General features: G+C 40.9%; 1 protein-coding gene across 1 annotated transcript in view; it reads left to right on the forward strand.

Annotated features, from left to right (window-relative positions):
- The window catches only part of LOC127431508 (piezo-type mechanosensitive ion channel component 2-like), a 167,758-nt gene that overhangs the window by 114,214 nt on the left and 40,387 nt on the right, over positions 1-13,157 (forward strand). The window contains exons 16-21 of the mRNA XM_051681948.1: positions 566-714; positions 864-1,037; positions 1,807-2,027; positions 9,036-9,196; positions 9,764-9,940; positions 10,045-10,167. Of these exons, the coding sequence (XP_051537908.1) occupies positions 566-714; positions 864-1,037; positions 1,807-2,027; positions 9,036-9,196; positions 9,764-9,940; positions 10,045-10,167 (1,005 nt within the window). The remainder of the gene's footprint in view (positions 1-565; positions 715-863; positions 1,038-1,806; positions 2,028-9,035; positions 9,197-9,763; positions 9,941-10,044; positions 10,168-13,157) is intronic.

Raw genomic sequence — 13,157 nt, forward strand, 5'->3', positions numbered from 1 at the left:
ACATATAAACTACACTTGCTTGAACTTTGACACGTAAAACATTTAAATGATTATTTTTTTTTCATATTCATAGATTTTGTATTAAAGTAAGAAACTGACATTTGGCTTTTTATTTATTATAAACAAATCTTTGGACTGCAATCAGTGTAGAATTAATTTGTTTGTTTTTTGTTTAACTACCATCTGTTTGTTTGTATGTGTTTTGGTTTGTTTTGTTTGTTTTTGTTTTTGTCTGCCATCTGTTTGTTTTTTATTTGTTGACTATCTGTTTGTTTTTTTTTTTTTTGTCTATTTGTTTTATTCTAATCTCTTTGGTTTACTAATATTATTATTATTATTGTCTGCTTTGTTTTCTGTTTTTTTTCCTACATAATTTTGTTTGTTTTTTTGGTTTGTCTGTCGTCTGTTGTGTGTTTTTTTTTTTTGTGTGTGTAATGGCTGTTTAATTGTTTGTTTGTTTGTTTGTTTGTTTTGTTTGTCTACTGTTTGCTTTGTATGTTGGAGCAGATATAATGATTTTTGTTTCTTTGTTGTCAGTTAATGTGAGGTATGATTGTTGTTTCAGTTGCACTATGAGAGGTGGCGGTGGATGTTGAAGTATTTCTGGATGTCAGTGGTGGTGTACACCATGCTGGTGCTTATTCTAGTCTACACCTTCCAGTTTGAGTCCTCCATTCAGGTGTGGTCCAACATGACTGGAATGAGCAGAGAGAAGTAAGAATGCATTTCAGATATACTTACTTAATGTTATGTTTAAGCATGTTGTAATATTCATTTGTAGTTTGGTTGTCTGTGCCTTCATATGTATTTACAATATTCAAGACTGTGCCGGCCCGTCACTAACTAAACTATCACCTGTGCAGGCTGGGAGATCTTGGTCTGGAGAAGTTCTCAGTTCCTGCTCTGTTCACACGGATCTTCATTCCCACCTCTTTCCTGCTGGTCTGTATCCTACACCTACACTACTTCCATGAGCGCTTCCTACAGCTCACCGACATCAAGACTGTAGCTGACAAACAAAAGAGCACTATCTCCAGGTACAGTTAAGGTTTTGGTCATAATCACATGACGTTTTATGTTGCTTTGTTGTCATTATTGTGTTGGTTGGTTGTAAGTTAAGTCATCTGTATTCCATGTTTTACTCAAAAGGATATTTTCAGAAATGTTATGCATCATTATTACTAGTTTCTGTTCTCCTATGAGAATTTTTTTTAACATTAGTGTAGGAGCCATTGGTCTTATGATAGATAAAGAATGACTCTTATACTTTGTCACTGTAGTTAACCATATAAGATCAATACATAATTGACTAAAAGAGCTTTTGAATAACAATATAGATTGTCTAAGAAAGGCTTTCTATCCAAAGCATAAAGGATGTATCCAATACAGTGGCCCCAAATCATATTTGGGTTTTTGAGCCACACTCAAATGTATTAATGTAATTGAATTAGATAACCAAAGTGGCATCTTGAAATAAATGATGCTAAACCTTTTCTCTAGTCTGACTAATTTTACTTTTCTGAGCCATTGTAGCAATTCCTTAGTATTGCTTAGTAGTTAGTAACTAAACTAACAGTAGCCCAATATCAACCAATCTTATTTATTTATAGTTTACACTTTATTTATGAACAAAAACAGTTTCATGTACCTGGAAATGGTAAGATACTGTTTGACTTATTTTTCAGTTTTTGTTTGAACCTTTATTTTAGACTGATTTTGTGTGAAATATGAATGTTCAAATTAAAAAAGTGAATTGGCTTGTCTTATCATTAATATCCTCTTCACACATTTTCCTTGTTTTGTCAGGCTTGTGCATCTGGATGGTAGTTTGGTTGATATCTCCATGGTCAAACCTACATTTAACTCCACCATGAACGAGGAGGAGGTGGAGGAGAGAGCAGACCTGGAGAAAGGGGAGGAGGATATAAAACAAAGGGAGAAGAAGATGTCTGAATTTGAGCCTCACTTCATGTCTGAAAGCTACATCAGCCAGATGGCACCAGAACCAGTGCCAAACCAAGGATCAGGTATTTCTGACTTTCAGATTTCTCCCATTTCTCTCTCTCTCTCTCTCTCTCTCTCTCTCTCTCTCTCTCTCTCTCTTTCTTTCTTTTCCTAGCAGTTCCAATCATCCATCCTTGATTGGAACTACAAAACGATGTGAGGTCTTCCATCAAACATTCAGTTTGGTATTCAGTTACAGATCTCAGCTTAGATGTGAACTAAGAGGGGAATTTGAAAACTAAAGCGCATCTTTCCCATTTTTAACATCCTAAAGTAAAGTTAGAACATATCCCTGCAGATGGTCCATAGGATAATTACATTGATTTAAATTAAAAATGTCTTTTAACCATATTAATTTAAATGCAAACAGACCAGGCAAAACATTTTACATCCTGGCTTGAATAAAATGTTCTAAGAAATTCTGAATTTATATTGGTTACTCTCATTGGAGCAAAACAACTGGAAGAGGCTTTTTCTGACCTCATGGGGCAGAACAGGGCCAGCAAGATAAACAGACCAGGATAAAACTGTCTAGACCTGTTTAATGTGTAAACACTTTTACAAGCAGGCCTGGGGAAGAGCAAGTATTCTGTCTTGCACACCATTGTATTGAATTGCTCAACTAAACTGCAGAAAGACTGAATAATTTTAACATCACACAGTCTTAAGAAGGCAGCTTCTTTTTGTTTGATTAATTTAGTGTGTTTCAATATTATCTCTGAGCTACACTGCAAAAAGTGGTTACCTGCAATTGTTACCTTAAAGGGATAGTTCACTTAAAAATGAAAAATCTCTCATCATTTACTCACCCTCATGCCATCCCATATGTGTTTGACTTTTTTTTTTTTTCTTTGAACACAAACAAAATATCTCAGCTCTGTAGATCCATGCAATGCAAGTGAATATAAAGGCAGCATAAAAGTAATCCATATGACAGTGGTTAAATCCATTCCTTCAGAAGCGATATGATAGGTGTAGGTGAGAAACATATCAATGTTTAAGTCCTTTTTTACTATAAATCTCCCTTTTCACTTTCACTTTCACTTCTTTTTTTTTGTTTTTGGAAATTCACATTCTTTCTGCATATTGCCACCTACTGAGCAGGGAGGAGAATTTATATTAAAAATGGACATAAATATTGATTACACTGTTGGACCTACATAGCTGAGATATTCAAAAAATCTGGGTAATGTCTCCCACAACAGTGGAATAGGAGGAAATACATAAAGTAGGCAGTTTGGCCTCGATGTCTCTGTCCTCGCAAACCACAAGCGACAATGGGTTGTCCCTTCTGATGCAAAAATATCCACTTCTGCTTCGTCGAACTGATGCCATATGCTCTGCACCATATCCGGGTGAAGCCTCCATTCTCCCGTATGCAGAAGATCCCTTGACAGAGCATCTGCTACCTGGTTGCTTGAACCCGGGAGGTGAACTGCCCTCAGTGATGCTAGTCGGGGAAGAGACCAGGTGAGAATCTTTTAAGATGCAAGGACTTGAGTGACTTCGTGCCACCCTGATGGTTCAGGTGGAACACCATCGAGGTGTTGTCAGACCGAATGAGCACATGACGGCCTGCCAGAACTGGCAAGAAATATTGCAGGGCTAGGAATACCGCATGTAATTCCATTAGGTTGATGTGGTCTTGAGACCAATGACCACAAATACCCCTGTGATTCCATGTTGCACCCCACCCCATGAGGAAAGCATCGGTTTTTTACCACCTCCTGATGAGAAGGAATGACCCCAAGGGGTACACCTGTCATTAAACAGGAATTTTCCCAGCAATTCCATTATGTCAATGCATGAACACAACGGTGGGAAACAACAATAAACTGATGACGATGTCTGGTGGGGTTCAACCGCAAACTGTTGTTCCACCGCTGGAGAGGCCTGACGTGGAGCAAGACCAGTGGAATCACAGAAGTGGCAGCAGTCAGCATCTTCATAAGCTGTAGTAACACTCTGTATGGCAACATCGTTCCAAGCCGGAAACGAGCAAGGAACTGCAGAATATTGTCTGCCCGAGCATGTGACAGAGTGGCAGACATTGCAAGAGAGTACAAAGTCATCCCAATGAAAGTAACCAATTGCACCAGAATCAGGCAACTCGTTGTCTTGTTTACAGTGAGACTGAGTTTCTGCACATGCTTTAAAAGCAGTCTGGTGTTGCGGGCAACTTGATGCCTTGTGGGGGCACAAAGCAGCCAGTTGTCCAAATAAGGAAGGATCTGCATTATTCTGGACCATAGAGGAAACAGAGCTGCACTCATGCACCTCTTGAAAACACAAGGGGCCAGAGACAGACCGAATGGTAGGACCTTGAATTAGTAAGCATGGTTTTCGCAACTGAATCGAAGAAACTTCCTGTGCTGAGGTGCAGTCGGAACATTAAATTTTCATCCTTTAAGTTGACGCTTGTAAACCAATCCTCCCTCATGACAGACCGAAGAATGTCAGCTGCACGTAACATTCGAAAAGGTAGAGTTTTCAGGAGCACGTTTAGATGCCTTAAATCGAGAATTGGACAAAACCACCATCTTTTTTCGGAACTAGAATATAAGTTGAATAAAAACTCTCCCTTTGAATGAGTGGATGAACCTTTTCTATGGCTTCATTCTCCAACAGAGTACAAATTTCCTGAGAGCCACTGAACAAACTGCTTCCCTGACCACTGTAGGGACAATCCTCGAGAACTTGGGGGACCAGCGTCGAAACTGTAAATCATACCCCCGCTCAGGGTAGTCAAAACCCAGAGATCTAATGTTGTGCTCCTCCAGTATTGTAGGTGTGCATTGAAAAACGATCGACCACCAGCCCAAGCACCTCAGACTTTATGGGTGCGACTTTTAGTGGCAGTGGTGGGGTGCTGGTGTGGTTCCCCTGGCAACCGCCGATGATGAGGTCAAAAACCTCGAGCATCATCAGCAGCACAGGGCCTCTGAGGGTTCTGAGGCTGTGGAGTAGGATGCAGGCGGATGTGTTGTTCATGGCATTGTATAGCGATAGAGAGCTTGAGCTGTCGGCACCTCAAAGGCAGGATTGCTCTGCACATGTGTCAGCTGGCAAGTGGCCTCAGACAATTTCACTCTCTTTTCCAGCAGTTTTGGAATGTTAGGCCCAAAGAGATGCTCAGGAATGATTGGGAGGTCCTGCAGAGTCTTCTTACAATCCTCAGGGAGTTTCAACTGAGCAAGCCACACTTGGCAGCGGGCTGCCAGAAGTGTGGTGGTAAGAGTATCTAGTTCACGGGTCACATGGCCCATAGTCAGAAGAGCTGTCTGCAGGAACTGAGAAACTGAGGGGTCAACGTTTGCCGACTCTAATGCACTGGTGGTAGCTAGGAGTAATTGACAGATTGTATTCTCGGTGCGGGTTATATCGGCAGCAGATTTGTATGCCTTTTTCAGCAGCGAGTCTGTGTGACCACATTGGGCACTGGGGCATTGCACATTGCCCCCGTAGGGCCTCTTCAGGTGACACCACCAGGCCTGTGACAGGCTGTTCTATTTCTGGAGCACGGCTCACCCCAGTGGAATCTGCTTCAGCCATAGACACTAGCGTACGAGCGGTCTTTGATCGCCACATAGGCGCACCGGACCAGTGAGGGCGTTGGAAAGTTCTGACACAAAATCTTTGCACGGTGGCATAGCAAAGGAGGTCGCAGCTAAGAACTGTCTAAAAAGACATTGGACTGGGCTGGTTGGGCAGGTGACTTGTCCAGCCCTAGACGAGCAACTGCCATCTGAAGCACAGCCAAAGTGTCATCCGAAGAGGACGGAGCCTGTCCTGTTGACTGAACTGAATCCCCACGAGTACCTCCTGCAGCTGAAAGACCGGAATGAACATCCTGGGGGGAAGATTGCGAAGTAAAATCCACAGCATCCATTTGATCGTGAAAAAAAGAGTCAGAAGCACTGATAGAGAGTACATCCATGTCAGAATGATGTAAAAGAAAAGGGGAGTCAAGAGGCTTTTCCCCAATTCCTTTATTTGAACTATCCTCATCCTCCTGTGTTATAGTTACATGAGTGGCAGACACCACAGGCTGAAGTGATTGAAGGAGACGTTTTAGCTCTGACATCACAGAAGAAAGGACAGCAAATGTCTAGAAAGTGAATTCTCCTCCATATGATCGCTATGTGAATTTGTCTTTTTTTTTTTTTTTTTTTGATTGGGCGCACCGGCTGCCGCAGACACACAACGATTCCGAGTCCATGTGGTGGGGGGTAACTCTGACTCCCCGAATTTCACCGTTGAACTAGGGTCTAACCCAGCTAGCCAGAACTGCCTCTCCGACATAGGCAAAAGACAAGCACGGGTCCATGATAGCCTCTCTCAAATGCTGAATTCCCAAACAAGGTGGACAGACATCATGGCCGTCGTCAGGGGGAAGAGTATTGGGACACAGCTTACACATCAGTTGGATCTGCCGGATTGCACCGAGGAGCACAGCATATCACAAAAATCTGAATAGAGGTTTAGATAATAGAGAAAAAGTTAGCGGGGAACTGCGAACTTATCAGCGCGGTGAACACTAGCCACCAGATAGCACCGAGAAGCACAAAGTGTTACAAAAAGATTGTGTATACAATGAAAAACAAAACTCACCAAATGCCGACAAAATAATCCAATCCTGATCCAAAAGGTTTAGGAGCACACTGTCACAGCTTGCGAGGATGATACTTCACTGCTCTAGTAAGCTGCACTTGACAGCACGGGATCACACAAAGAATGACGACCTATCTCTATCAGGCGAGAAAGCGAAAGAGGCTGAATGCTGAGCTAATGTGGCTATTATCCTCGTGGCTCAGCCTATGTCACTTCGTGACTTTGTTGGTATATTCTCTCGACCTATCTAGCTGGTGCTGTGATAATCCACTAGTGCTTAAGCACACCTCTGGCAATCAGGAGGAATGAAACAGAACCCTTAAAATTTTTAGTTTTTAGTTTAGTAAAATTTAGTTTTGTTGGTATAATCTAATGTATTCAGGTTCATTCAGTGATGCTCAGTGATATTTTCTGACTTGAATAAGACCAGTTAATTTAGATGTTACCACATGAAGCACATTTTTTTAGTTTAAAATGTTTTTTCAGTGTAAAGTGCACTAGAGAACAGCTGTGTTTTAGTCTTCAGTTACCACAACAGGTCAAACTTTGGTTTTCTAAACTGTTGTTACACAACCACTTGCACTTTATGAATATCATAAAAATGTCAAAAACATGTCACTTTGTTTCATCTGTGTGTGTCGATATTTTATGACTGTTTTAAGAGTCTTAATATTCAAAAGATGTTTTAACACCGTTCCTGCATCATAAATGTGACAAATGTGTTTTTAAGTGTCTGTGTACAGTGTCCTTTTGCTGTTAGTCCTTGTCTTGAAAACAACTGACAACTGTTTCAAAACCTCTTTTGCATTCTCTGTTTTGCCAAACTTTGGTGGTGCATGGGATATTTTCTGCACATATTGTAGAGATGACTCATGAATTGTATACAGACAGCATCTTGGGTGTGTTAGTTACAGACAATGTAGTCTCAGAGTTAAGTGTGGAGATTTTGGATCTTAATCTTAGTGTGAGTCACTCCTGTAAACTTAATGTCAAATTACAGCACTGTTACATTGTACTTACAAAACTCATGCTATCTCTGTTACTCACAAGATTTATCGTCCCATAATAAGCATACATGCATACCAACTTTTTTTATTGTTATGAAAATTCACAATTGACAATTTTGGGGGACTTGAACTGTGAATTTATATTTTAAATTTAACAGACTTGACTGTGTTATTGTTACCCTTACAACAAAGTACTATGGCGATAGCATGGTACAATGATAATTTCAAATGGTAATACAATAGTACTTTGATATATAAGATGGTACTGAATTATTGCCATATGATCCTCCTTTGGCAGCAATAACCTCAACCAAGCATTTCCAGTGGCTGCGGATTAGACCTGCACAACGTTCAGAAGGAATTTTTAACCATTCTCCCTTACAGAACTGCTTCAGCTCAGCCTTATTCTTAGGATGTCTGGTGTGAACGGCTCTCTGGAGATCATTCTACAGCATCTCTATTGGGTTAAGGCTCAACCTTAGTTTCATCAGTCTACAAAACATTTTCCCAGTAGCGTTGTGGAGTGTCAAGGTGGTCTATGGCAAACTTCAGGCTTGTAGCAATGTTTTTGTTGAAAAGCAGCGGCTTCCTTCGTGGTGTCCTGCCATGGACACCATGCCTGTTTAATGTTTTCCGTATAGTAAACTCATGAACAGAGATGTTAACCAATGATTCCTTCAAGTCTTTAGCTGTCACTCTAGGATTCTTTTTTACCTCATTGAGCATTCTGCTGTGTGCCCTTTGAGTCATCTTGGCTGGACGGCCACTTCTAGGGAGATTAGTCACAGTACTAAATCATCTCCATTTATAGACAGTTTGTCTAACTGTGGACAGATGCATATCTGAGCTCTTTGAGATAACTTTGTAAGCGGTTTATGCAAAGCAACAATTCTTGATCGTAGGTCTTCTGAGATTTCCTAAGCATGGTCCACGTCAGCAGATGCTTCTTGTGAATAGCAAACTCAAAATGTTTGAGTTCTTTTTGTAAGTCAAAGTAGCCCACAGTAACCCACACTTTCAATCTTGTTTCAATACTTGGATGTCTTTAGCCTAGGGGTTTAATGGTATGTGTTCAGTAAATATATTAAAGATTATAATTGTTTGTGTGTTGTTACCTTAAACACATTGTGTCTGTATATACTTGTGATTTTGATGAAAATGAGACCATATTTTATGACCGATTAATGCAGAAAACCAGCTAATTCCAAAGAGTTCACATACTTTTACTTGCCACTGTATAGCATGGTACTGAATAACTGCCATATTCAAATTCCATGGTATTTAAAATGTACTCCAATGTTCTTCAAAGAATATGTTTGGTATTGCTATGGGACATGTCCAAAAACATGGTATTACCACGCTACCATACCCAAAAACATGATAATAATGATTTGTATCATATTTCCTCTGAAGAGCTGAAGAATAAATGGCACCTGGTGGTGGAGCGTCTGACAGTGCTGTTCCTGAAGTTCCTTGAGTATGTACAGAAGCTGCAACTCTTCATCTGGTGGCTGCTGGAGCTTCACATTATCAAGATTGTCTCATCCTACATCATCTGGGTCTCAGTCAAAGAGGTGAGAGAGGGAGAAAATGCATGCTTACTTTAGGGCCAGAAGCTTAGGTGATCTTCTAAGAAGAAAGTTAACATATACTCTGCTAGAAAATCAATTTTAAGCCAGCTTAAGGTATTAGCTGGTTTTATATGGTTTTTAGTGGGTGATTCATGGTCATTAGCTGGTTCAAGCTGGTCTAGATGGTCAGTCAGCTGGACTATCAACCATTGGGCCTCATTTCAGCCTAGTAGACCATCTTGGTCAAGCAGGTTAGAGCTTGTAGACCATCTTGGACTAGTAAAAAACCTGTTACCATACAGCCTTTCCATTCCAAAAGCCCAACCATAAGCTGACATATCCACTAACCAAAAACACATAAAGAGTTCTAGGTTGAAGTCCCCATTGACACAGAGATTTGAAATCCGTAGAGTTCCTTAGAGAGATAATTTTTGTATTAAGGACTTGCATATTTGGCATCACAGTTGCTTTTGTTGGATTGTTTCTAACAAGCTATAGTGTGATCCATAAATTTTGTAACCATCCATCAATATGTGTCCCGTCCTCAATGATATTCTCTGTCATTCTCAGGTGTCTCTGTTTAATTATGTGTTCCTGGTGAGCTGGGCGTTTGCTCTGCCATTCAGTCAGTTTAGACCGCTTGCGTCCAGTGTATGCACTGTCTGGACCTGTGTTATCATCGTCTGCAAAATGCTTTACCAGCTCACCTCCATTAATCCTGCCATATACTCCAAAACCTGCACTATGGTGAGACACTTGGCCATCCAACAAATGGCCATACAAACACATGAATTCATGCTTAAATGGTAATTTTCAACCTCACTACTGTATTATTTCTTTGTCTCCTCCAGCCTGATAACTACACAGATGCTCAGAGGTTGGAGATGGACAAGTCTCTTCTCTACAGTGGCCCAGTAGATCCAGCCAACTGGGTCGGTCTCAGGAAGTTCTCTCCTTTATTGGAGAACCTGAGGGTGAGATATGCTTATGTATACACTCACAAATACACAAACACAGATGGTCAAGGTCCAAAATCATTCTGTTTACATCTTTTTGACAAACATCGCAGGTCAATAAGTCACAAGAGATGAGTCAGTCTCCGTTGCCCAATCAAATTGCACTTGTCCCAAATATGTGATTTTATTGCTAATATTTTGGTTTTGGTGCACTGAAAAAAGCATCTCTATTGAAAATACTAAACCAGAACACTTGAAACCAACTTAATACATTTAAGTTTGACATGAGAACATAATTATATTGTGTAAAGTCCAAGTGATATTCAACACAGTCATCAAAAAATGATACGATCACATTGCTATGAAATGTTCACGTGTTCACGTGCTTTTACTGCTTGCTCATTTAACTTATTTTAAATGAGCTATTGCAAACAATTCTTTAGCATTTTGTGTCAGGAATAGAGAGGCTCAGGACCCAAATGCAGAGTGAAAAATAAAGGTTTATTTAATACAAATATAAAACCCAAAAATCAACATAAAACTCCCACAAGGAGGAAAAACAATAAACATAAACTACATCTAAGGGGGGAAAACAAAGTAAATAAAATCCAGGGCTGGGGCAGAGGGTAACAGGGAATCAGGACCAACCGGACTGAACAGGACTGGGACTGGAAGCAAGACCGACTGGAAACACAAGACACACAAGACTGGAAACAAGACGAACTGGCCCTGGACAGCAAACACGAGGAGACTAAAATAGGGAGAGAAATCAACAGGTTAACAAAACAGGGCAGGTGTGACTAAAAAATAAATAATGGGCAAACAAGGAGGCGGGGTATGACGTAAGACACAGAGACATGCGGCGATACAGAAACAAAACAAAGCCAATTGCTTTCACAAGACAACAAAACACCTGAATGGCATGAGCGCACATCGCCAAGACAACAAGGCAATATACGCCCATGCCAACTGACAAACAAGACAAGAGAATGCATAGCAACGCCAAACAAAGCGATGCCACGCATTCTCATACTAAACGAAACCCAAGCGTATGCCTCGCGATGGCATGCAACAGGTGACAAAAACAAGACAGGACACTGTGCGAGAGTTCGGCCACACACAAACCTGAAATCTCAGACAGAAGTGACCAAACCTCAGCACAATGTGAAAACAGCTTGTGACCCGGGCGCGCAGCGCACGCGAGGTGCACCCGTGTTCACGAGAGACATACTACTGACGCGAGTGCATGCTGCCAAGATGACATAAGCGCGATGCATCCACGTCAATAACAGACAGACATTGAGCATGAGTGTCCGGATCCTGACACAGACCAAAACCAAACCATACCATACTCCAGACATGAAACAAGAGAGATCGAAGAGCGCACGGCAGGGAATACAACCAAAACCGTGCGCTCACACAAAGACAGACAACGAAACACAAGACAGACATGGGATGATGATGTCACGGTCCTGTCTGACAAAAACCCAGACTGACATTTGGTCTCAACTTGATTTCATTGTGTACAATCCATCTATGTTCACTTAATCCAATTGTGTTAGGACTATGCTAACAATATTTGTTGCATCAATGTATTGCTGAAGCCAGGCAGGGGATTTTCAGTTTACATGGGACTGGATTGGGAGAATACATTTTTAAAAAATTATTTTAATTAATTTTTATGCAAAATAAAAACAAATTGGGTTGTTAGTGTTTAATATTCTGTTATGTTGGGATTTAGAGGAGTTTCTGTCATGTTGAATTTTTTTTTTTTAGGTTACTATTGTGGAGCTAATGGTAAGGTCGAGGTTGGGTACATTACTTTTGAAAAATCAGTGTGTATTGTTTTTCTCATGAAGCAAATACTGAGGGATCATCAGGACAATGACTGATTGAGGATCTGTTAATTCTCAGCAGCACCATACTTAGAGTTATGAAGTACAAAAAGATTGTGGCTGTCTTGTCGGGCACTTCTTACGCACCTTACAGTCTAGCTGATCCCACAAAAGTTCAATGGGGTTAAGATCCATAACACTCTTTTCCAATTATCTGTTGTCCAATGTCTGTGTTTCTTTGCCCATTTCTTCGCATTTTGTTATGATGCAGCCTTATGCTAAAATGCTTTTAAATTATTATTATTATTTTTATTTATTTTTTTCAAATCAATCTACACTCCATACCCCATAGTAACAAAGCAAAAACCAGATTTTTGATGACTTTGCAAATTTATTAAAAAGAAAAAAACTAAAATATCAAGTTGACATAAGTATTCAGACCCTTTGCTATGACACTTGAAATTTAGCTCAGGTGCATCCCATTTCTCTAGATCATCTTTGAGATGTTTCTAATTTTTTCTCCCCTTTTCTCCCCAATTTGGAATGCCCAATTCCCAATGCGCTCTAAATCCTCGTGGTGGCGTAGTGACTCGCCTCAATCCGGGTGGCAGAGAACGAATCTCAGTTGCCTCCACGTCTGAGATTGTCAATCCGCGCATCTTATCACGTGGCTTTTTGAGCACGTAACCGCGGAGACCTAGCGAGTGTGGAGGCTTCACGTCATTCTCCGCGGCATCCACTCACAACTCACCATGTGCCCCACCGAGAGTGAGAACCACAATATGGTGACCACGAGTAGGTTAACCCAACGTGACTCTACCCACTCTAGCACCCAGGCCAATTGGTTGCTTAGTAAGCCTGACTGGAGTCACTCAGCACTCCAGGTGTGGTAGTCAGAGTCTTTACTTGCTGAGCTACCCAGGCCCCCCAAGATGTTTCTACACTTTGATTGGAGTCCACCTTTGGCATATTCAATTTATTGGACATGATTTGGAAAGGCACACACCTGTCTATATAAGATCTCACAGCTGAAAATGCATATCAGAGCAGAAACCAAGCCATGAGGTCAAAGGAACTGCCTGCAGAGCTCAGAGACAGGATTGTGTCAAGGCACAGATCTGGGGAAGGCTACAAAAACATTTAGACTCCATTGAAGTTTCCCAAGAGCACAGT

This window comes from Myxocyprinus asiaticus, chromosome 41, assembly GCF_019703515.2.
Source record: "Myxocyprinus asiaticus isolate MX2 ecotype Aquarium Trade chromosome 41, UBuf_Myxa_2, whole genome shotgun sequence".
Taxonomy (NCBI): domain Eukaryota; kingdom Metazoa; phylum Chordata; class Actinopteri; order Cypriniformes; family Catostomidae; genus Myxocyprinus; species Myxocyprinus asiaticus.